At 40.6% G+C, this 25,762-nt stretch overlaps 1 protein-coding gene across 3 annotated transcripts in view; it reads left to right on the top strand.

Annotated features, from left to right (window-relative positions):
- Window positions 1-16,331: 16,331 nt before the first annotated feature.
- The window catches only part of LOC132910340 (uncharacterized), a 182,689-nt gene continuing 173,258 nt past the window's right edge, over window positions 16,332-25,762 (top strand). Inside the window, exon 1 of one of the 3 annotated variants that reach the window (XM_060965991.1) lies at window positions 16,332-16,399. Coding sequence is in view for 2 of the 3 variants with exons in the window: in XM_060965989.1 (XP_060821972.1) it covers window positions 18,810-19,008 (199 nt within the window). In the remaining variant the exon portion in view is untranslated. Of the gene's footprint in view, window positions 16,400-18,349; window positions 19,009-25,762 lie in introns of those variants that run through there. The other 2 variants (XM_060965989.1, XM_060965988.1) reach the window with 2 other exon arrangements.

Here is a 25,762-nt window from a genome sequence, read left to right as displayed (position 1 = left end):
AAAAACCAATGGGCATCGCGGATCGTTACCCTCACTATTCTACCTAAAGGTGTGAACAACGAATCCGCGTCCTTAGTTCAGCAAGGGTACACCCACACCGAGCTTTCCTCCTAAACAAGACGAGATGGGTCAATCACTGTTCTACTGTTCTTCAATCAGTCAAGTAAACTGTTCTTCTACCACGCAGACAGTCAAGTCCACTGTTCTTCTACTCCTCAGACAGTCAAGTAAACTGTTCTTCTACCACGCAGACAGTCAAGTCTCTGCTCTTCTACTAGTCTAATTCAGTCAAGTACAATTCTAGCCACCGAGGCAGTAACTTCAATTGACGCCAACGAGACAGTCGATTCTTCGCGTCAACATACTTCGGACGGTTCTTGCACTCATTCGGCAAGCTAGTCCAATAATTTCACACGATATCGGGATTCATCGCGTTAACCGGTATCAATTTCAATATATTTCTATATACACCCTTCGACAAAAAGATAGCACATGTGTGCTATCATTAATTTCTCATAGATAGAGTCCGAATTTCCCAAGTTTGACGAATGGCATATAAACAGTACCTTGTAGTAATAAGGTATATGAGCTTGAAACTGTATCTTCGCTATTCCTCTTGTATTTATCAACAATGATTGTGAAATCCGGTCGGCGAAATGATAGCACACCAAGCATTTTGTTTCCATTCCTTAGTATTTCTGTGTATTCTGAGTGGTGTAGACGTAGTGAAAAGTAGAAGAATTTCATTAGAAACCTTACAAATTTCGATTCAAACAATGGGACGTGGAAAACAGCTAAATAGTGAAGAGATTCAAACAGTTTTGAAATTAAAGAAAGAAAACTTTACTATTTCTAAAATTGCAAAAGTTCTCAGTAGAAGTCGGAAAGTCATTTATAATTTACTGAAAGATGTAAATAATTATGGAACAAAAAAAAGCAGTGGGAGACCTTCCGCGATTAGTACTCGTGAAAAACGTGCAATTTTACGTGCCGCGTCAAATTCGCTTCTCACGTCACGTGAAATTGCAGAAAAAGTTGGCGTAAAAACTAATCCTCGGAATGTCAGACGTGTACTACAACAATCCGCGCACATAAAGCGGATGAAATTAAAACGAAGACCAGCTCTAAAGCAGATTCACAAGGAGCATCGATTATATTTTGCAAAAGAACATATACGGTGGAACAAGAAGTGGAGGAAAGTTATATTTACAGATGAAAAAAGATTTAATTTAGATGGCCCAGATGGATTCAATTTTTACTATCATGATGTAAGAAAAAAAAAATTGTCACAAATACGGCGTCAAATGGGTGGAGGTAGCATTATGCTTTGGGCAGGTATTGGGTATAACGGAAAGACTGATTTAATATCAATTCGCAGCAAGATGAATGCTATAACCTATCGTAATTTGATACAAAATCAAATTGCAAAGTACGCAACACATATTGCGAGACAAGATTTTATTTTTCAGCAAGATAATGCTGCAGTTCACACCGCTAAGGTTGTGAAAGAATATTTTTCAACAGAAAATATTGCAGTTTTGGACTGGCCTGCATGCTCCCCCGATTTAAACATAATCGAAAACTGTTGGAGTAAATTAAGCAATGCCGTTTATAGAGAAAATAGGCAATTTGAAAGTATTAATCAGTTAAAAAAGTGCCTTGAAGAGGAATGGAGAAATATATCGCTGGATTATATTAGAAAACTATATCGTTCTTTGCCGAAACGAATGCTGGAGGTGGTGGAGAATAAGGGAGGATCCACACATTATTAAATTTTAAAAGGTTTTTTATTTTTGTACAATTTAGTAGATAATAAACACTACAACTTTTGAAAGTGTGCTATCATTTCGCCGACCGGATTTCACAATCATTGTTGATAAATACAAGAGGAATAGCGAAGATACAGTTTCAAGCTCATATACCTTATTACTACAAGGTACTGTTTATATGCCATTCGTCAAACTTGGGAAATTCGGACTCTATCTATGAGAAATTAATGATAGCACACATGTGCTATCTTTTTGTCCAAGGGTGTACGTTCCAAGTGTTGTGAAAAGTGCGGAATAAATAAAAATATATAACTGGAGACTACAGTTATTTCAATATAACCACCCCTATTATCGTAACTGAAATCAGGGGATCGCCCTGCTCGCGGTGTCGATTCGTAGATCGTAACGGGAATTTACGACTCCCGTTGACGCGCCTAACGGAGACGCGTCTCCCCGCGACTGGACGAATTTAACATTGGTCCTTCGAGCCGGATTGGGCGAATTAACACTGTCATAGTACCACGTCAGATAAATTTATTTAAAATTCTCTGTTGATTGAATTTTGATTGAATTGATTGTTAAATAAACGCAAATAAAAAAAAATGTATAATTTTGTGTGCTACACTAGATTGGCGTGTAGTAGTGACACACATACGTGAATATGAGTATGTGGAAGTATGTGTGTGCGCGGCGTCTCGGAACACATGTTCCGTTGGCAGTGTGGCATGGAAGATGGTGAACAAAGAAAGTGCTGAGACGTATGCTCATGTATACAGAGAAAGATCCTGAAAATTGTTTATTAAATAAATCTAAAACTATTTTAATATGAATTCTAAGCGTACCCTTAGTGTTCCTTTACTTATATTTCATATACAACATTAACAATAACAAAACATTAACAATATAAAAGAATTTACGGAAACTAATGATAGGTCAATCATCAAAACAGTAACTAAGCAGTAACAGCAGTAACCCTCCCTCCGCAGGAACCAAACCCTTGATATAAAAACCCTCCGATGTCAGTACTCGACATTCTATTCTGTTCTGTTATAACATTCTGTATCGTTATTGTATCAGTTTATAATAAAGTTTGCAAAAACTATCATAATTGGATTACGAATCTCTCACCTTACGTGATTACTGAACGTGACATAATCTCCAATCGACGCGACAACCGCGAAGCACTAAAAACGTATTTACTTAATTTACGGCACGAAATAGGACAGAGAAAAACCTCAAGCTCGCCCAACAATCAACAGCTAAAAAAGAACAATGGTTATGAGAATTAAATCGTGTTGCCCACCGTCAGAATCAATCAAAGAATCAATCTAATAACACTCCACCCGTGTACCTAAACGAAGTGCTACCGATCTACAATCACAACGTTTTAGCCAACCATCAGGTCACCGAATGAAATTAAAATGTCCCAAGTTCTCGCGAATTGGACACACAGTCCAGATGTGCCTACTCTCGAAATTTTCCGTTAGACAACCAAGGAAAATCCTTATATATACCAAACAGTGGATAATCCAGAGGAAACATTTCAAGAGTCAACTGTACCACCACAGGAAAATTATCATCGATCTTATTGCGACGAGAAGATGGAAGAAGAGCCAGATTTCTCATTGATACCAGAGCAGGAATAAACCTAATAAAAGAAAGAAATTCACTGAACATCCAAATCTTCAGCCCAAAGGCTTTCCTAATGGGAAATGACAAACGCACCACCGACAAAGTTTGTAATCTAAACATGCTCAAGAAGAATCAGAAATTCCACGTAGTCCCTGACAACTTTCCCCTAATCGAAGATGGAATAATTGAACTCCCATTCCTTACAAAGTACCAATACAACGTCACGAACGATAAATGAACCTTAGACGAAATTATATTACCATAACAAAACACCGATAACAAGGTGAACAACCAGGTGAAACTTTAACTTCAACCCGAAACATCGAAGAAAAGCCCACAACAATATGCTTTATGAATACTAATAAGCAAATCTGTCATATTACAAACGAAATATAAAAACTCGATAAACTAAGACAAATTAATAAATTTGCACAAATAATACGTATCAAACGTATTGATCCAAAATAATGAGAATCCCTTGAGACAATCCTCATCAATTACCTAGACGTTTTTAACGTGACGGCACTCGACCACGGAACTTTCCAACGGGTTCGCGACACGAAATGCTATACCTTCGAAGCGTAAGTTAGACATGCCTAATGTACCATTGATGTCCCTATGGTTCTTTCGCCGAATATTCGAAAGAATGTATTCGCGGCAACCGTCGCGGACATCTAATAAACGCGTGTGTAGTGGGGGTATCGAGGGGCAACAAAGGAAAGAATCCGTTTGGTTTTGAGCAAAAGATTCATTCTGCTCCCAGCTGCTAAGTAGGAAAGATCTAGCTTAATAGTGAAGCAAACACATTCGAGAAGCGCAATTATTGATTGTTGACTGTTAATTGTTAAATAAACATTTTTTACTTACAAACAATCTCACCTCAAATTGGTGACCACCCAATGTGATATACAATGGAAGAGGTGACCATGATAGATAGTGCTACCGAGACTTCAATCACCGCGAATCTAAGAGTGTTTGTGAAATAGCAAATAATAACGAAGGAAGGCTCACCAGAGAGGCTGCGCTTAGCGGAAGTGCAGCCAGTCAAATTGGTCCGCGTGCCTCCAGTAATGCCCCAGAAGATAGGGCTATGGTTCGCCATACTGGAAGGACAATTCGTGACAGCGGGCAATCACGGACGACGATACAAAATTCGCGACCCTCATCGGATGCCTCGAGACTCGGTACCTGGAGCGAATCGAGGGCATATCGATGAATCCCCCAGCCATCGGACGATACGAGAAACTTAAAAATGAGTTTATTCGCGTCCTGGCCGATTCAGATAGTGCAGGAGTGAAAAGATTGGTGGAATACGAAGACGAGGGTGACAAAAAGCCATCTCAATTCTACCAGAATCTAAAACAACTCGCCACTCTCTCCAGGCCAGACGATTTCATCTTCATTCTTTGGATGAATCGACTACCAGCTCGTATCAGGCATGTCCTGGCTGCTGTCAACGACACCAGCGTAGACAAGTTAACGCAGACAGCTGACCAGATAGAGGAAGCCTATTCAGAGAATGGCCAGCCTGCATCCCAATTAGCAGCCACCACCGAGCCGCTTGTACAAAATGCGACAGCAATCGAACCATAGATCGCCTGTTTCAACGTCTTGAATGAACAGGTGATCCAACTGCAGGTGCGAATAAGTTTCTCAAAAATATATTGTAAGTGCGACCAAAGTCTTTTCCCACTCCAACGATTACAGAATATAAATACTCTTCCCAAAATCATCCAAGTGAGTCTGAATAAGTCCGAACCAGCCTGAATATTAAAAGTCCGTGCTATGTCCTTCATGGTCAGGCTGCGGAGGCCTGACACATCGTCGCATTGAACCGCAATAAACCCAAGGAACCACCATAAACCAAATCTGTTAGCTATTAAGCTCTATTCATATAAACATCTTCGGTTTATGGATGATCCTTAAAAAAGTCTTTAGGTTAATTGCACGCTCTTACTAATTACGGAGAAAGCGGATGTTTGCCCAGCGAAATAGCCAGTTTTACCCAGGAACAGGGACATTCATGAGCCACATCTACAGCAGACTTTCTCCTCATAATTATTTATTAATATTGGCTATAACCAATGGGCATCGCGGATCGTTACGCTCACTTTTCCACCGAAAGATGGGAACAACGAATCCGCGTTCTTGATTCAGAAGGGCACATCCTCACCAAGCTTTCCTCCGTAATGGCATAGGAGCGGAAAGTTTGTCAAGATCTGGGTCCTCAACATATCAAATCTATCAACCCTCGGGTCAATCGACTACTGTACTTTCCAACATGACAAAGTCAAATAACTCCTGCCTATGCAACAAGTATTGTAGGCTGGTGTAAATATATGGATAATACGTAACGGCTGACTGCAGTTGAATTCAAAAACAAACACCCCTATTATCCCACAAGAAATATGGGTAATTGATCGACCTGCTCATGGTGTCAATTATTATAACAGGAATTTACGACTCCCGTTGACGCGCTTCAACGTGAACGCGTTTCCCCGCGACTGGAAGAATTTACAAATTGAATGGAAATAAAGAATTCGATCTCCTGTTTGGAGATCGACAATTTTTTTCTCTTTTTTAATTTTTACGTGATACCGGACTTCTCGAGAAAGACTACAACAGCCTGGACTCTGTTACTACCACGCAACTTACCAAGAGCACGCGAAGAAGTATCGTCTCCCATGCACCTGGAACCAGGGAAACGGGACCAGGGCAAACGACAAAAGCCTAGCATCCCGCCGTATATTCGTCATGAACAGATACTCGAAGATCTCCTTCCTTGTCGACACCGGCGCCGACATAAGTGTGTAAACAAAAAGCACGAACTCACGAACAAAAGCGAGTACAAACTGTTCGTGGCCAACGGGACGCGGATCGCTACATACGGCACCATACTGAGTAACCTAAACCTGTTCCTAAGACCTTCTAAGCCTTCAAATGGCATTTTACAATAGCTGACGTCCCATCATCGGCGTGGATTTTTTGAGCCACTATGGGTTGCTCGTAGACCCGCGAAATAAGCCACTCCTCGACAGGACAATCCAATTATTATCAGTGGGATATGCTGCCACGACCGGCGAAGTATCTATAAGAACTATAATTGGTGAATCAGTCTACCATCGACTTTTGGCAGAATTTCCGGCTTTCGGACGAGAGTAAACTCGACACAGTATGGTAACACCACATCGAAACCACACCTGGCCACCCAAAAGCCAGTCATCTGCTGACATCGGATATGTCGATAACACCTAGTCATGCGATAGCGATGAGAAAAGACAATAGCCGGACTCTTACCCACGAGAATGTGAATCATACTGAATAAAGATCCCAGTCCTTCAGTCAGTAAGTCAGTCTGTATTCTGAAGTTAATAAAGCATACGAATGGGCTATTGCTAATTCGCCTTTTAATAACACCTCGTCATTTATTACGTGACAACGCCACAGTTGAAGTACTGCCTCCCGTTAAAGCACTACGAAGGTACCTCGGTATGACAAACTTCTACCGACGTTTCGTACCGGGGACCGCGAAAATCCCGCAACGGATCAAGGACTTACTAAAAGGTGCGAAAAAGGCAAACGCGTCCACCGAGTGGTCCGAACATATTGAAAACAGTTTTCGCGAATCGAAACATGTTCTCGCGGACACCACAATGTTAACGCATCCGGTACCAGGTGTGCCCGTCAACCTCGCGGATGGCGTCTCCGATAGCGCGATAGGAACGGTTCTGGAACAACGCGTGAACGACACATGACAGCTGCTAGGATTCGTTACCAATTCCTCGACTCCCGCGCAGCAAAAATACAGTGCGTGTGACCGCGAACTATTTGTCATGTACACTGAGGTAAAACGACTTAGACACGCCGTGGAAGAGATAAACTTTGTGGTTTATACAAACCATAAACCTTTCATGTACGCATTTAATCAGAACCTCGATAAGTGTTCGCCGCGTCAATCTCGACGCCTCGATTATATCGGACAGTTTACGACCGATATTCGATATATCAGAGGACAAGACAACAACGTAGCCGACGCACTATCTTGCATCGAAGTGATAGGGATATCTGTGGACATCAAAGACTCGCCACCGCGCAAGAGAAGGACACCGAGTTACGTGACATCGTCAACTCCAGCACATGCGTTACAATTAAAGAAGATTTTCCTGATCACGACGTGGAAATGTATTGCGACGTATCAGGCGACACCGTACGACCGAAACTTTTGCGGACCTTCCCACCTTGAGATACGCGCTATGCAAAACCTGGTGACGACGTGTATCTATTGTTGGAAAACAAAGATTGTCGAAAGTGGTCGCGACAGTGAATTCCGTGTCAGCGATATAAAGTCACTCTAGGCACGTATCCTCAGCAACTGGAACATTCGGAGCGTTAGCAGGTCATTTCGAACACGTACATGTGAACGGAACCCATTGTGATGCAATATTTGTAAAGATATCGATATCGTCTAACGTATATCGACTGTTTCTCACGTTGACCCGAAACAATCCCCAGAGCCGATATGGAAGAATTAAGAGTTGCTTCGGCCCTCCTTTCTACGTAGGATAGCTTGTTTTGACGTACCATCAAAAATAACAACCGATCAAGGACGCCAGTTCGAGTCGCAATTATTTAAGGAATTATGCCAGTTGCTCGGTATCAAATATTTACGAACGGCGGCCTATCATCCCGCGTCCAATGGGATGGTAGAGCACCTACATCGACACCTGAAAGCAGTAATCAAATGCCATGATACGAGCAACTGGGTTGAAAGATTGCTGATCGTACTATTGGGAAGCAGTAATTTTAGACCAGTTAGGTGAAAGTATAAGAGAGTTAGAATTTTTAAATATAATGTTGTACAATGTATTTTGGGGTAATATTGTCCAGGAAACGAATCGATACGGACAACAAATAATAAGCCATGAACATACAAGAAAGATAATTGATGAAACTTGGATGCCAGTAGATTGTAATGAAAAATATACTTTGCATTATGCATAATAATGACTCAAGTGAAGAAACCAAAATCCATATTATTTCAACAAAGCATGAAAGTGCAGAAATGATTGCACAAAACGAAAGTCACCTAAACCCTACTTTCATGCCAAGATGTATTGTTGATTACAATAAGGGAATGGTTGGTATTGATCGCCATGATCAGGTGTTAGCGAGTTTCCCTATTATGAGAAAATTCCTGAAGGGGTACCAAAAAATCTTCTCTTTCATATGTGATATGGCACTTTTGAATTCATATATCCTGCACAACAAAAACACTATGGCAAAGAAGCAGAATTACAGTGAATATAGACCTCGAATAGTTGAAGGAAAATTACAAACAAATTATAACAAACAAGGATCATTATCAAAAGAGGATATACAAATGAGGCTAGAGGTACTTTTCGAAATATATAGATCTCACGCCACTGAAAAAAATATTCAACAAGAGCTTGCAAAGTATGTACGAAACACAAGAAAAGGAGTGAAATAACGTGGGAATGTAAAGAGTCGAGTTATGTTACACGTACCTAATTGTTTTGAAAGATACCATACAATTGAAGACTACTAATTTTCATTAAATTAACTATTTATTAATTTATAAATTGCTAGTGATATATTATCCATTTTGAAATAATAACCTGCTTTTTTTTAAACGGATCAATTGATCATGATCCATTCTAGACGTCTTAACACGTTCTTCGCCACGTCGCACATATAGATGCGACGGGTATACTTCCGTGGGGCCCCGTCACCAACGTATGGTAACGCTCTTCTTGTTCGAGTTAATTAAATATACGATGTTATATATAGGATATACAACATAAAAATATTAAAACTTCACTATACTATATTTTTTATTAATTTATATTCTGAATAAAATATTATATTATGCTATATCTCATGGCATTCGTTAAAACATTCCAAACACATTTGGGGTGATTTTGGACACTTCGAACAATATGTTGTAATTCTTTTCATGTTATTTTTCGCTTCTTCGCGTGAGACATTTGCCTCTTCTTCTTGTAATATAGAGTTCACATCTTTCTTATAGGCTTACCCTCCTGATTCTTACGAATATCCAAATGGTGGGCCACCTTCGTCGTTTTCTTCCGATGGCCGTCGGGCACAGTATTTTCTGAGGACTATTCGGAAACGAGAATTTGTCGAAATTTTCTTATCGGTATTTTTTTGTTTGTGGTTGTTTGGCACACAATATGAGCATTTGCTACAGTTGTTCCTACGAGTAAATTCAGTGCAAGTTTCCAATACCACTTGATGCCAATCGTGGTGGCATATGAGACCATCTGGTCACTTCTTTCGATACCAATTTTCTATTATTATATGCAATTACCGCGTTTCTGTTTCGGAAGAAGTCAGTCAAGTATAGAATTCGAGCTTAAGATTATAATGGGTGCATTTTGTTCATAATATTCTAATATTTCGAACATCTTTCCATTTGAGCATCACAAAACGGTTCTTATCTTCTCGTTCCATTATTTCACTTCTCTTCAATGCTCGCGACATTAAGGAATGGGGCATATATTTTTGTCGTGCCGCGCGGGCTCCAACAACATGCATTGTGCAGTTCGAAAATTTCAATGCTAACTAATAGCTCATATAAAAATTGTCCATGAACAAAGTTCGTCCTTCTTTTAGCAATTTATCCTGCAAGTTCAATGCAGACATTTTCAACTTGCTTACTTCCGGTAATTTCTCGTCCAGAATATATCTTCGCAGACCATGTGTTATCTTCATTTGAGCATCGCAGAACGTTTCTTATCTTCTCGTTTCATTATTCAACTTCTTTTCAATGGGCGCGACATTAAGGAACGGGGCATATATTTTTGTCGTGCCGCGCGGACTCCAACAACATGCATTGTGAAGTTCGAAAATTTCCATGCTAACTGATAGCTCATATAAAAATTGTCCATGAACAAAGTTCGTCCTTCTTTTAGCAATTTATCCTGCAAGTTCAATGCAGACATTTTCAACTTGCTTACTTCCGGTAATTTCTCGTCCAGAATATATCTTCGCAGACCATGTGTAATCTTCATTTGAGCATCGCAGAACGTTTCCTATCTTCTCGTTTCATTATTCAACTTCTTTTCAATGGGCGCGACATTAAGGAACGGGGCATATATTTTTGTCGTGCCGCGCGGGCTCCAACAACATGCATTGTGAAGTTCGAAAATTTCCATGCTAACTGATAGCTCATATAAAAATTGTCCATGAACAAAGTTCGTCCTTCTTTTAGCAATTTATCCTGCAAGTTCAATGCAGACATTTTCAACTTGCTTACTTCTGGTAATTTCTCGTCCAGAATATATCTTCGCAGACCATGTGTAATCTTCATTTGAGCATCACAAAACGGTTCTTATCTTCTCGTTCCATTATTTCACTCCTCTTCAATGCTCGCGACATTAAGGAATGGGGCATATATTTTTGTCGTGCCGCGCGGGCTCCAACAACATGCATTGTGAAGTTCGAAAATTTCCATGCTAACTGATAGCTCATATAAAAATTGTCCATGAAGAAAGTTCGTCCTTCTTTTAGCAATTTATCCTGCAAGTTCAATGTAGACATTTTCAACTATGCCAACTTGCTTACTTCCGGTACGTTCTCGTCCAGAATATATCTTCGCAGACCATGTGTAATCTTCATTTGAGCATCACAAAACGGTTCTTATCTTCTCGTTCCATTATTTCACTCCTCTTCAATGCTCGCGACATTAAGGAACGGGGCATATATTTTTGTCGTGCCGCGCGGGCTCCAACAACATGCATTGTGAAGTTCGAAAATTTCCATGCTAACTGATAGCTCATATAAAAATTGTCCATGAAGAAAGTTCGTCCTTCTTTTAGCAATTTATCCTGCAAGTTCAATGTAGACATTTTCAACTATGCCAACTTGCTTACTTCCGGTACGTTCTCGTCCAGAATATATCTTCGCAGACCATGTGTAATCTTCATTTGAGCATCACAAAACGGTTCTTATCTTCTCGTTCCATTATTTCACTCCTCTTCAATGCTCGCGACATTAAGGAACGGGGCATATATTTTTGTCGTGCCGCGCGGGCTCCAACAACATGCATTGTGAAGTTCGAAAATTTCCATGCTAACTGATAGCTCATATAAAAATTGTCCATGAAGAAAGTTCGTCCTTCTTTTAGCAATTTATCCTGCAAGTTCAATGTAGACATTTTCAACTATGCCAACTTGCTTACTTCCGGTACGTTCTCGTCCAGAATATATCTTCGCAGACCATGTGTAATCTTCATTTGAGCATCACAAAACGGTTCTTATCTTCTCGTTCCATTATTTCACTCCTCTTCAATGCTCGCGACATTAAGGAACGGGGCATATATTTTTGTCGTGCCGCGCGGGCTCCAACAACATGCATTGTGAAGTTCGAAAATTTCCATGCTAACTGATAGCTCATATAAAAATTGTCCATGAAGAAAGTTCGTCCTTCTTTTAGCAATTTATCCTGCAAGTTCAATGTAGACATTTTCAACTATGCCAACTTGCTTACTTCCGGTACGTTCTCGTCCAGAATATATCTTCGCAGACCATGTGTAATCTTCATTTGAGCATCACAAAACGGTTCTTATCTTCTCGTTCCATTATTTCACTCCTCTTCAATGCTCGCGACATTAAGGAACGGGGCATATATTTTTGTCGTGCCGCGCGGGCTCCAACAACATGCATTGTGAAGTTCGAAAATTTCCATGCTAACTGATAGCTCATATAAAAATTGTCCATGAAGAAAGTTCGTCCTTCTTTTAGCAATTTATCCTGCAAGTTCAATGTAGACATTTTCAACTATGCCAACTTGCTTACTTCCGGTACGTTCTCGTCCAGAATATATCTTCGCAGACCATGTGTAATCTTCATTTGAGCATCACAAAACGGTTCTTATCTTCTCGTTCCATTATTTCACTCCTCTTCAATGCTCGCGACATTAAGGAATGGGGCATATATTTTTGTCGTGCCGCGCGGGCTCCAACAACATGCATTGTGAAGTTCGAAAATTTCCATGCTAACTGATAGCTCATATAAAAATTGTCCATGAAGAAAGTTCGTCCTTCTTTTAGCAATTTATCCTGCAAGTTCAATGTAGACATTTTCAACTATGCCAACTTGCTTACTTCCGGTAAGTTCTCGTCCAGAATATATCTTCGCAGACCATGTGTAATCTTCATTTGAGCATCACAAAACGGTTCTTATCTTCTCGTTCCATTATTTCACTCCTCTTCAATGCTCGCGACATTAAGGAACGGGGCATATATTTTTGTCGTGCCGCGCGGGCTCCAACAACATGCATTGTGAAGTTCGAAAATTTCCATGCTAACTGATAGCTCATATAAAAATTGTCCATGAAGAAAGTTCGTCCTTCTTTTAGCAATTTATCCTGCAAGTTCAATGTAGACATTTTCAACTATGCCAACTTGCTTACTTCCGGTACGTTCTCGTCCAGAATATATCTTCGCAGACCATGTGTAATCTTCATTTGAGCATCACAAAACGGTTCTTATCTTCTCGTTCCATTATTTCACTCCTCTTCAATGCTCGCGACATTAAGGAACGGGGCATATATTTTTGTCGTGCCGCGCGGGCTCCAACAACATGCATTGTGAAGTTCGAAAATTTCCATGCTAACTGATAGCTCATATAAAAATTGTCCATGAAGAAAGTTCGTCCTTCTTTTAGCAATTTATCCTGCAAGTTCAATGTAGACATTTTCAACTATGCCAACTTGCTTACTTCCGGTACGTTCTCGTCCAGAATATATCTTCGCAGACCATGTGTAATCTTCATTTGAGCATCACAAAACGGTTCAAATCTTCTCGTTCCATTATTTCACTCCTCTTCAATGCTCGCGACATTAAGGAATGGGGCATATATTTTTGTCGTGCCGCGCGGGCTCCAACAACATGCATTGTGCAGTTCGAAAATTTCAATGCTAACTAATAGCTCATATAAAAATTGTCCATGAACAAAGTTCGTCCTTCTTTTAGCAATTTATCCTGCAAGTTCAATGCAGACATTTTCAACTTGCTTACTTCCGGTAATTTCTCGTCCAGAATATATCTTCGCAGACCATGTGTAATCTTCATTTGAGCATCGCAGAACGTTTCTTATCTTCTCGTTTCATTATTCAACTTCTTTTCAATGCTCGCGACATTAAGGAATGGGGCATATATTTTTGTCGTGCCGCGCGGGCTCCAACAACATGCATTGTGAAGTTCGAAAATTTCCATGCTAACTGATAGCTCATATAAAAATTGTCCATGAACAAAGTTCGTCCTTCTTTTAGCAATTTATCCTGCAAGTTCAATGCAGACACTTTCAACTTGCTTACTTCCGGTAATTTCTCGTCCAGAATATATCTTCGCAGACCATGTGTAATCTTCATTTGAGCATCGCAGAACGTTTCTTATCTTCTCGTTTCATTATTCAACTTCTTTTCAATGGGCGCGACATTAAGGAATGGGGCATATATTTTTGTCGTGCCGCGCGGGCTCCAACAACATGCATTGTGAAGTTCAAAAATTTCCATGCTAACTGATAGCTCATATAAAAATTGTCCATGAACAAAGTTCGTCCTTCTTTTAGCAATTTATCCTGCAAGTTCAATGTAGACATTTTCAACTATGCCAACTTGCTTACTTCCGGTAATTTCTCGTCCAGAATATATCTTCGCAGACCATGTGTAATCTTCAATGGAACACAGTTTGGATAGTTTTGTACCATACTTATGTTGCCGGAATAGTAGTCGTCCCCTCCAAGGAACCGTTGTCTCGTCGACTACAATATCTTTGCCTGGTGAAAAAATTTGTTGATAATTGTCTAGCAATATTGTTTATGAATGGTAAAACTATTGCTAAATGCAAGTTTGGCAATAGCAATTCGAAACGATTATGGGACATTCTGCTGCGTGGAAATGGAAAATTGTAAAGACGGTTCGTTGACCAACATGCGACAAGCCGTGACTATACTAGACCCATCCAAATCATTAGTTCCATAAATTTTATCATTTTTTTGGAAGTGTTTGGTTTTTACCTCTTATGTCGAGTTTGACCGGTCACTTCATGTTGATGTAATTTTTTCTCTTCATATTTATTAGTCTCTGTGACTAAAAGGCTTATCATTTTGTCATTAACGAATAACGAAAACACTTCACTTGTGCTAATGTCAGCGGCGAACGGAAATGTCTGTTGCCTGTTAGCGAATTCATTCCATTGAATATCGTTCAATGAATTATCAGTAGAGTCAAATTTCTCTTCTTCGTTTATAGCAAGTTCTTCCAACATGTCTTTGAGGTCTTTGCTTGCACATGCTTCCTCAATATTCGAACTCGAAGAAATTCTATTTATACCGTTTCGTCTAGAATTCAGTACTTCGTCATCACTACTCTTCTCACTTCCAAATATATTTTCACGCTGTTTACTGAACATTTTGAGGATGAAAAAATTACTAATGTACGTCTCACAAGTATGCTTCTGGACTAAACGAAAGATCTGAGATATCTGCCAAGAGATACCTCGGAATACTCTAACTGAAAAGCTTATCGCTTTCTTCATTTCAGAAATAAATAGTCTTTTCTTCACAATGAATCGAAGGCGACAAACGATGAATTCCTGCTTGTCGCTCTATTTACGTTCTGCGTACCGGCGGTTGGATTTGGGCCCCGCATGAAACTTAGCCGAATCACGCTGGACGACAAACGCGTTAAAAACACTATTTGTCCTCAAACGTTGTTTATTATTTCACAATTCCTTTTGTAGCACCTAAATATACATGTCATAAGAAGTATACATTTTGCGGCAGTTCGGGCACGGCTGAACAGATGAATGAATGGCGCGCGACCGAACTTCTTGCTTACAATGGCTTACGCGATCGTCAGATAGCATGTAGGCCAAGGAGTTCAGTTTTATAAACTGTATGATTCGAAATAGTAATAAATACACAATTTCAATATATATACAGGAATGATAAAATACCGGATCTGCGAATAGAAATGTTGCGATGAATTTGTTGGGGGAGATTAAGTCACTGCACAAAGGATATTGTTTATTTAACGTATGTGGAACGTTGCGAGAATTAATAGGAAACAAATGCCTCGAGAACTAAAAGTACACCAAGTACAAGGGGAGAAGCTGTAGTATATTCCACAAGAGATATGGTGGCGATAAAATGGGAGGTTAAAAAAGATGTCATTTTACTAACAACTGTGCATAGCTTAGAATTTACTGAAACGGGGGAAAAAACCGGACAAAAATGTGTAAAACCAACATTAGTAATTGATTATAATCAGAATATGGGTGGACTTGATGTTGGAGATCAAATGTTAAGTAAATTTCATACTATGCGAAGATGTAAAAAAGTCTATAAGAAAATATTTTTTTACCTCATAGGCAAGATGTTATTAAACAGTTATACAATTTTTAAAAATTACAAAAGGGATTGAGCTTTTCATGTTTTTACACAACAATTAGCCGAAGAAACGAATGCTCAATATTTACCAAATATAAAAGTAACTGAGGTGAGGTGAGTAACTTAATGATTCGATAACACGATACATTTTCCTATTCGGATACCTACAACTCCAGCAAAGGGAAGTAGAACGTCAAAGCGTATCTAAACGTACTCGAAGAGAAAACGATCTTCAACACTAGGTTTACGGGACCCGTCAATTTGACGGATCTCAAATTTCGAAATGAAATATCTTAAAAATCATAGCATTAATTTTAACATTTTACATCGTAAATTAATCATTTCATCTAAAGAATTTATACACACAATTATTTTTTCCTAGGCTTTCTAATTTCCAGTTTCTAATTTCTAGTTTCCAATTTTTGAAATCTGTATCTAGTATACCTATCTCTACGAAACTCGTCAAATTGACGGGCTAGCTAATTTCATAAACAACGTTTTTCAAAGACAGTGTGCAACAATTTCAGTTATTGTAGACAGTTTCCATTATTGTCTCCGCTTATTGTAAGTATTTACAATAGAATAATTGAATTTGGGCACAGTATTTTCTTTTTTTTGACCAATCCCCCTTTTCTAGCAATCATAAGTGAATCCAGAAGATATAATAGGATATTGAACAAAATTGTCAACGTCAATGAAGATTGTTCTGAGGATACCTCCGAAGAAGATCTTTTGATAGTGAAGAGGCAAACTTCTTGAAAGTATGTCGTAACAAGAAAAGGATGCGTATTTTTTCTAGTTCTGACTCCGAGGATGAAAGGACGAGCATTTCAAACACATCCCAAAATGTAGTAGGTAAAATTGAAATTGCAGTTGACGGGACACTGTGGATAAAACTGAAAGTAGGTGGATCTCGGAGAGATGCTTCAAAAAGGTCATCGAAAGATGTATCGGAGTGGATCTGTTCCATCGAAGGCAATGCGGCTTCAGAAAGAAGAGAAGCACGGTATATGCCATCACGCAGGTGATGAAGTTTGCCGACACCTGCAAACAGAAGAGGGTAATCTGCGTGATGATCGCCCTGGACGTCAGCAATGCTTTCAATTCGCTCAGCTTCTCTCCCGAGCATTTACAAGGAATTTGACAGGAGGAAGACGTCGTGAAAGATCAAAAGATTGATTGGCAACTACCCATCTGGGAGGAGTATCATTATAAGTAACCATTACGGTACGATAGAACACAAAGTGGCGGCGGGAGTTCCACATGGATCTGTTCTGGACCATTTCTGTGAAACTTGGTATACGACCGGCTGCTAGGGAGGCTCGACAACATGGTGACGGTCAGCGGAATCGCCTTTGCGGATGATCTGGCCATCACGTGTGCCATCGAGAAGAACAAAGGGGCGTCCGCCAAAGTCAACGCCATGCTGATAATCATCAACGATTGGTGCGAGAGCGTCGGTCTCACGCTAGCGAGACAAAAAACGGAAGTTATGCTCATCACTGGGATGCGGGTGCCAAGAGTGATAAGACTTAAGTTGGGTAACACGGACACCGAAACGGTCGAGCACATTAAATATCTCGGTGTCACGATCGACAACCATAGGAAATTCGATATACATATCGAGGGGGTTTGTAGTAAAACTGACAAGTTAACCGGAACCCTTAGAGGCATCTTACCGAACGTCAACGAGCCGCCTAGCTTTACTGGTAGGATTCTACTACAATGTATGGGAGTCTATCGTGACCTACGGTGCACCGGTATGGGCGGGCGCAGCGGATATAAATAAGAATAACAAGACGTTGAAAAGGGCAGAAAGAACTGCCCTGTGTATAACAACGACGGCGTATCGCACTGTCTCTCATGTAGCGCTTTGTGTGTTGACCGATAATCTACCGATCCACATGAAGGTGAAGCTGCTGAGAGAATCGTACGTGACCCACAGGACCAGGATCGGCGTAGGAGACGACAGTGCGTTCAAGGACAAGTTGAAAAACAATCCAAAAGAAAGCTTTGGACGAATGGCAAAAGGAGTGGGGAGAGTATGAGAAGGATAATTTCAACAAGAAATTAATACCAAATGCGCTCCATTTTTCCAGGAAGAAAAAAGACGTCGATCATTACACCATGCAACTGCTAACCGGGTATGAGATCTTCGATGCCTATAGGAGAAGAATCGAAAAGGACACCAACAACCAATGTCAAGACTGCGGAGCACGTCCTCTTCACGTGCCCGAAGTGGACTGATGGAAGGATTGAGCTGAAGAACGCCCTTGGCGAGAAGATAAACGCGAACAATCTGATGGCCACGATGACCGCCAAGGACGATAACTGGAAGAAATTTAGTCAATTCTGTAAGACCGTCATGGCTCACAGGATAAAAAACGAAAAGGCTATGGAGGCAACAACAACACCGAGCAGGGAAAGCAAAACTGCAAGATAGCCATGAGCCATAGAAGGACTCCCGTTCGTATGATATTCAAGAATATCACGAACCTATACAGACTATATTCAGAGAAATATTATGTCGGGTTGTGTAACTAGTGCTTCCGAATTGATAATTGACGGATACGTAATGGAACACATAAAAGATTGCACTGAAACTTAGGTGAATCGAGTTTTGAAAAAAGACAGACAATCACAGTTGCTGAGTTACGTAGCTTTCTAGGAATTCTATATGCCGGAGGCGCATATGAAGCGAGATCATTAAAAGCTTCCGGAAGATTACAAACAGATAAATTTGCGCTGATATCCGAAATATGGAGCAGATTTAGAAGCAATAGCCAGGCTTGTTATAAGTCATATGAAAATATCTCAATAGATGAACAATTATTTCTAACGGAAGCTCGATGCAGGTTTACGCAATATATGCCGAAGAAGTCTCATAAATTTGGCATTAAGTTTTGGTTTGCAGTTGACGTCCAAACAAAATATATTTGAATGGTTTCCTTTATATGGGGAAAGATGAAACCCGATGCTCAAGGGAAAAAAGGACAAGATGACTTTGTTTTCCTCAAATTTATATAAATCAGAAAAATTCACGCTTACTGTGTATAAAAGTAAACCTAACGTAAAAGTCCTTCTTCTAAGCACCAAACATACAGGTATACAAGTAGAAGACAATTATAAACGTGTTTCAGAAACCATTGCTTTTTATAATAAAACAAAGTTTGGTGTTGACGTTGATGACCAGAAGGCACGCAAATATAGTGTGAAAGCAGGGAGTTTCCGATGGCCCCTTCAAGTTTTTTTTTTTTTTTTTCAATATTTTAGATTTGGCAGCTATAAACGCGTGGATATTCTGTAAAGAGTACACTGAATCAGAATATCCAGGAAAGAGTTCATATTTTGCTAAAGATCAAATGCTTCATTTTTGTCATTTTCAACGTCAGAAGTGTGAAAATGTTGCCAAGTGGGCTACTGCAAAAGAAAAAGAAATAGAAGGAATAATTGTTATACATATTGCAAAAAAGATCGTAAAATGCACAAACAAAATTCAGTATATTTGTGAAAAATGTGTTCAATAAATATGATTACCCTATAGCGTTAATATTATTGTTATCATTTCCGTGATAATTAAAAAAAAGACCTTTTACTTAATAATAATTTATTTAAACGTGAAGCCTAATATTGTTCAGTGCGGACTTAATTTGAATAAATCCATTTTTTAAAGAAAATGCGTAGTTTCGTTTACCCATCAATTTGATGGGTTCTCGTAAAGATAGGTATATAAGAAACAACCGTAAACCCGTTAAATGCCATAATTGCGATGTATCATTATGTATTGACCATTTTAAAGAATTCCACGAGAAATAATATGATTTAATTTTCATTTGAATGTAAATAATTTTTTTTTAAATAAATAATTTTTTGTCTCTGTTATAAAGAATGTAAGATGCGAGATTGTTTTCCAATCGTTTTGAACGTTTGAAGAATTCGGATGTCATTTACTGCACCGACGACCGTCCGCGCGCGGTGATGGGGACCAGTCGTCAGTTGAACGCCGCTGATGCCTTCAAATGGCCGCTTAAGTAGGGCCATGATGCAAATGGGTTAACACATTGACTGCCGCGCATGTTTTCAATGAAATCTCCTTCAGACCACAAGTGCCGCTGTACCAAGGGTACTCTGATAGGTACTCTCACCGATATGTTAGATAACTTAAAATCTCTGCCCTAATTCGTTACAATGTCAAAAAGAAAAATGGAAAACTTATTTCTTAGTGAGTCCAATAACAGTGAAAAATAAAGCTTTCACGAGGCTTACACAAACTCGGATAGTAACGATGAGAAAGAAATCAGATTTCCCAGAAATATAAATATAAATAGAATTACATCGTCTGATTCTGATTCGGATATTAATAAGTGCAATTGCAGCGATACTGAATGTAATGAAGATACTGTTGACGAGGTTTTACAAGAATTGGTTATTGAGGAAGAAAGAAGAATTGATGATAGTGAACAAAGTACAATTCAATTTGGTGAATGGAATGAATTTAGTGTTCGGCAGAACCGTTTGGGACGTTTGGTTGGACGGAGGCGCACTTCCGCTGATCTACAGAGTGACGCAGGTGTTCACGGAACATGGATGCTTCGGAGAATATTTACGTCGAATCGGGAAGGAGGCGACCACGCGTTGCCACCACTGCGACGCAAGTGTGAACTCGGCGTAGCACACGCTGGAACATTGCCCGGCGTGGGCAGCGCCGCGACACTCTCTCACCGGGGTAATAGGGCTCGACCTCTCGCCGCCGGCGATTCTTGAAGCGCTGCTGACGAGCGAAGGGCGCGTACCAACGGCAACGGAGCATCAACAGTGGACATCACTGAGACAAAAGTGTCCAAGAAAGAGCTACTTAAGGCCACACGGAAGATGGCATCACGGGATGTGGCCCCGGGTCCTGACGGAATTCTTGGGCGGGTCTGGGCCGAGACTATGGATATTATGGCCCCCCGCCTGCTACATCTGTTCAGCAGGTGCCTGAGGGAGGGTATTTACCCTCAGGCATGGCAGATTGCAAACTGGTACTGCTAAGGAAGGAGGGACGACCACCGGACTCTCCATCGGCATACAGACCGATATGTCTCTGAATGAGGTTGGAAAGTTACTGGAAAGAGTGATTGCCGCTCGTCTGGAGGCACACATGGAACAAAGGCAGCCAGGCTGGCATGACAGCCAGTATGGATTCCGTCGTGGGCGGTCCACGGTTGACGCCATTCTCCACATGAGAAGAACAGCGGAAGAAATGGTCTCTCGGGAAAGGATCGCGTTGGCGGTCTCTTTGGATATCACCAACGCCTTCAATTCCATCCCGTGGGGAAGAATCATGGAGGCTCTGCGCTTCTTCCAAGTGCCCGAGTACCTCCAGAGGGTCATCCGGGCCTACCTCAATGGAAGGTGAATCACTTTCAAGACCAAGGAAGGAGAGACGAGAAGACCGGTCGAGCGCGGGGTACCCCAGGGATCCGTCCTGGGGCCGATTCTCTGGATCACCGCGTACGACTATGTGCTCTGCAGCCCGATGCCCCCGAACACGGGACTGGTCTGCTACGCCGACGACACGTTGGTGCTAGCAGGAGGACGTTGGTGCTACGAGACCACTGAGTTGGCCACGGAAGCCACGGATCGCGCAGTAAGAGCTATCAAAGAACTAGGGCTAAACGTGGTCGCAGCAAAAACGGAAGTACTGGGATTCTTCAACCGCCGGTGCAGAGGCCCACCGCCACCAGGACTGTCGATCTCCATTAACGGGGAGGAAGTGCGGGTGGGGCAACAGATGAGGTACCTGGGTCTTATCATAGATCTGTTCACCAGATGCATTAAAGAAGGCGTCTACCCCCGTACATGACGGACGGCGAGATTGGTCTTATTGCGGAAAGAAGGTCGTTCGCTGGACTCGCCGTCCACGTACAGGCCGGTTGCCTGTTTGACGAGGTAGGCAAGTTACTCGAAGGAGTGATCGCCGCCCGTCTAGAAGTCCATATGTCTGAGCGGGTGCCCGGATGGCACGACAGCCAATATGGGATTTTACCGAGGCCGCTCGACGGTGAACGCGATGAGACGGGTGAGGTCCATGGCGGAAGACATGATTTCCCGAGAAGGGGTGGCATTCGCGGTTTCCTTGGATGTCACGAACGCATTTAACGCCAATCCCTGGCTCAGAATAGTGCAGGCGATATTTCGAGGTACCGGCGTATCTCATTGGGGTCATCCGGACATACCTGAGCGACAGGTGGATCACTTACACCGGCAAGAACGGGAAAGAGAGAAAAACGGTCGAGCGTGGCGTGCCACAGGGTTCTGTGCTGGGACCCATCCTCTGGATCACCGACTACTTCCTTCGATGTCCTATGCCCCCGGGCACAGGCTTGGTATGCTACGCCGACACCTTGGTCCTGGCCGGGGGACGTTGGTGGAACGAGACCGTGAATCTCACGGAGGCCGCTGTGGCATGAACGGTACACGCCATCCAGAGATTCGGCTTGAGCGAATCGCCGGCCAAATCTGAGGTCCTGTGGTTCTTCGACCACCGCCGTATTCGTCTGGGACGAGGTGGGAAAATTTAACTATGGCTGAAGTAGTCAACGCCTCCGTTCTTTCTTGACTGACTTCAGTCATAAAATAGCGAAATGCCGTAAGAGAATAAAATTTGAGAAACAGAAGAATATACAAAACCCAGAAGGAAATCGACCAGCCACATCGTGCGAGTTCTAAAACAACATCGATTCGTCTTCAGTCTGTTATTTTATCCAACACAAAACAGGTGGCATACATGATCATAGGCGCGAACGCTTGCAAGACCCGAGCGTGGTGGGGATGATCTCCAAGAGAAGACAAAGGATAAAATCAAGTAAGACTTGTATGTGAATATCACTGTATGGAAGTATGTGTGTCAAGACGTTTCGAAAACAAACAAATGTAAACTGTTCAGTCGGTTAACAGTAGGCCCAATTTGCAAGGAGGTGCTTAGACGCGTGTAAATGTGTATCGATCAATATCTTTGAAATAGTTTATCAAATGAATATGTAACTATTCTAATCTTAATTCCAAGTGTAAATTTAGTGTTCCTATACCATTATTTTGGCTATTTGGCTATTAAGATTGGCTAGTGCAAAACTCGAGTGCGGAACCTAAAAATTTATCGCTACCGCGTTTTAACCTTGAAACTGCGTGCTCCGACCCAGCTGCATGGTGCGCAACTGTCAATCTGATTATGGAGGAAAATCCTTTACAAGACAACGCTAAAAACGAGATTGATATTAATGAGGTTGACACTGATGTAATTGGTAATGATAAAAGCCGATTGATTTCTGTTTTAGAGCAATTCAAAAATTCATTCATTATAGGTTTCCCACGTACTAGCGTAAATACAGGCGAGTTAGAAATACGGTTAATTGATCCTAATGTCACCGTACAAAGAAGTCCTTATAGACTTAGCGAGGAAAAGCGAAGAACAGAACGTGAGATAATATAAGCGAATTAATTAAAGCAAAAATCATAAGGCCCAGTAATTCACCCATTCGCGAGCCCTATGTTACTTGTGAAGAAGAAAGACGGCTCAGATAGGTTATGTGTAGATCTTCGAGGGTTCAATAAAAATACGATCGCGGATCGGTATCCTCTACCTCTTATTACGAATCAAATCGCAAGATTGCAATAAGCGACTTTATTAGCCTGAACATAACCAGCGAGTTTTACCAAATCCCTATTCATCCTAATTTTACGGAATATACAGCATTTGTTACCCCGGACAATACGAGTATACAACGATGACGTTTAGGTTGAAAAATGTAGCATCCGCTTTTCAGAGGGCCATTCTCAAGGCCTTAGGGGACCTCGCTTATTCGTACGTTGTTGTTTGTTTGAATGATGTTCTAATTATTGCTGACTCGATAGAATCATTAAGCACAGCAAGACCTTTATCGCTACCCGATAATATTGAAGAAAGAATAGATATTTCCAATGTAAGACAATAGCCCATACAAAATATAGAAAGTAGCGCTAAGTATAATAAAGATGGATTCGACAAGATAAAAGCTAAAGTAGATAGATCCAATCTTGGTGAATTTTATATTACACAAAAATGAGGAAAGAGATCAAACTAAATTAGATCCAAAATTTAAGGGTCCATTTGTAATAGCAGAGATATTGAAAGGAGATATATTTCAAAAATTTTAGATGATAAACGATCATATAAATACAGTCATGATAGATTGAGAAAAATGCCAGCTAGTTGCATTCCTACTGAGTTGGATGTCTGCAGTGATGACAATGGCAGTGACAATGACGATACGAGTACATCGATCCCTAAGGATCATTAGCACTATGACCATAACATCTAGCATAGTGTTGTCACATACGCCCAGTGTGGTAATGTGATGGAGTTCAGTGTTTCCATCTACGCCCAGTGTGATAATGTGATGGAGTTCAATGTTTCCACGCCCAGTGCGATAATGTAATGTAATCAGGTGCAAGATCGAGCATAATGGTTCACATACGCTTACGGGTGGCCATGTGGTCCAAAGATATTTAGATGCGAGATCAACACACAGTAACAGAATTTAGTTCTGGTGTCATTAGCATTATGGCCATAACATCTAGTATAGTGTTTTCACATACGCCCAGAATGGTAATGTGATCTAGAAAAGTGAGATTCATTCAGGTACGAAATCGAGAATGGTCTGTCATATCATTACAGTCTAACTGGTAACCCACAAGGATGTAACTAGCATTTTGAATACTAATACTACATAACGAGAAAAACGAAATACTTATCTCTTCACTAATTCAGACTGAATTTCCCATATCGGAGCTCCATATTAAACGTCGACTAAATTTTTAACACTATTATATCAGAAAAACAAGGAATCATAAATCCGCAAATTATAGAATGTAAAGAGTTCTAAAAAACACACACAAAAAAAATAAAACAAAATTTTATGACTAACCATATCGAATCTTCAGTTCAAAACTTTCAACTAATTCTAGACCTAATGTTAAGCCCCGAGGCTTACTATAAGGCTGTGGTTACTACCGTCTCCCTTGGTACAACAGTGTCGCAGACAGATCGTCTTACATAACCGTCCAGATATACACAAAATAGCGATAAACGCATTGTTGCCGTCAAGCAGCGAGTTCTAAAAAAACATCGATTCGCCTTCAGTCTGTTATTTTATCCTACACCAAAAAGGTGGCATACATGATCATAGGCGCGAACGCTTGCAAGACACGAGCTTGGTGGGGATGGTCTCCAAGAGAAGACAAAGGATAAAATCAAGTAAGACTTGTATGTGAATATCACTGTATGGAAGTATGTGTGTCGCGGCGTTTCGAAAACAAACAAATGTAAACTGTTCAGTCGGTTAACAGTAGGAGGTTAACAGCAGTTTTCAAGGAGGTGCTTAGACGCGTGTAAATGTGTATCGATCAATATCTTTGAAATCGTTTATCAAATGAATATGTAACTATTCTAATCTTAATTCCAAGTGTAAATTTAGTGTTCCTATACCATTATTTTGGCTACTAAGATCCAAAATTCTCAACAATACCTCAAGCTGGAAGAATTGACGTTCGTGCCTTTACAGACTGAGAATCGTTATATCATTATCCATATGAAAAATGTGCACATAAAACACATAAAATCTTAGAAATCAGACAACCGAGTTTAATTAGCAGCAAAACTGGATGTATAATCACATACGATCGTAATATATTATGAAGATAGGGGAAACTGAAAAATATTTCTTACGAAATCAAAATTAAGAACAGTTCACATAATTTCAAAGAAATAGACATCTCAACAGTAGAGAAAATGTTAGAAACGGCTCCAAAAGTAACTCACAACTTTAACCAACCTCGATGCGTTCCAAATACATGACAATACCCTACAATTCGAGCAACGTATAAATTCACTAAAGGAATATGGCA

This window comes from Bombus pascuorum, chromosome 9, assembly GCF_905332965.1.
Source record: "Bombus pascuorum chromosome 9, iyBomPasc1.1, whole genome shotgun sequence".
NCBI classification, from domain to species: Eukaryota; Metazoa; Arthropoda; class Insecta; order Hymenoptera; family Apidae; genus Bombus; species Bombus pascuorum.
The sequence above is the reverse complement of the archived record's forward strand: the minus strand, read 5'-3'. Positions and strand labels throughout refer to the sequence as shown.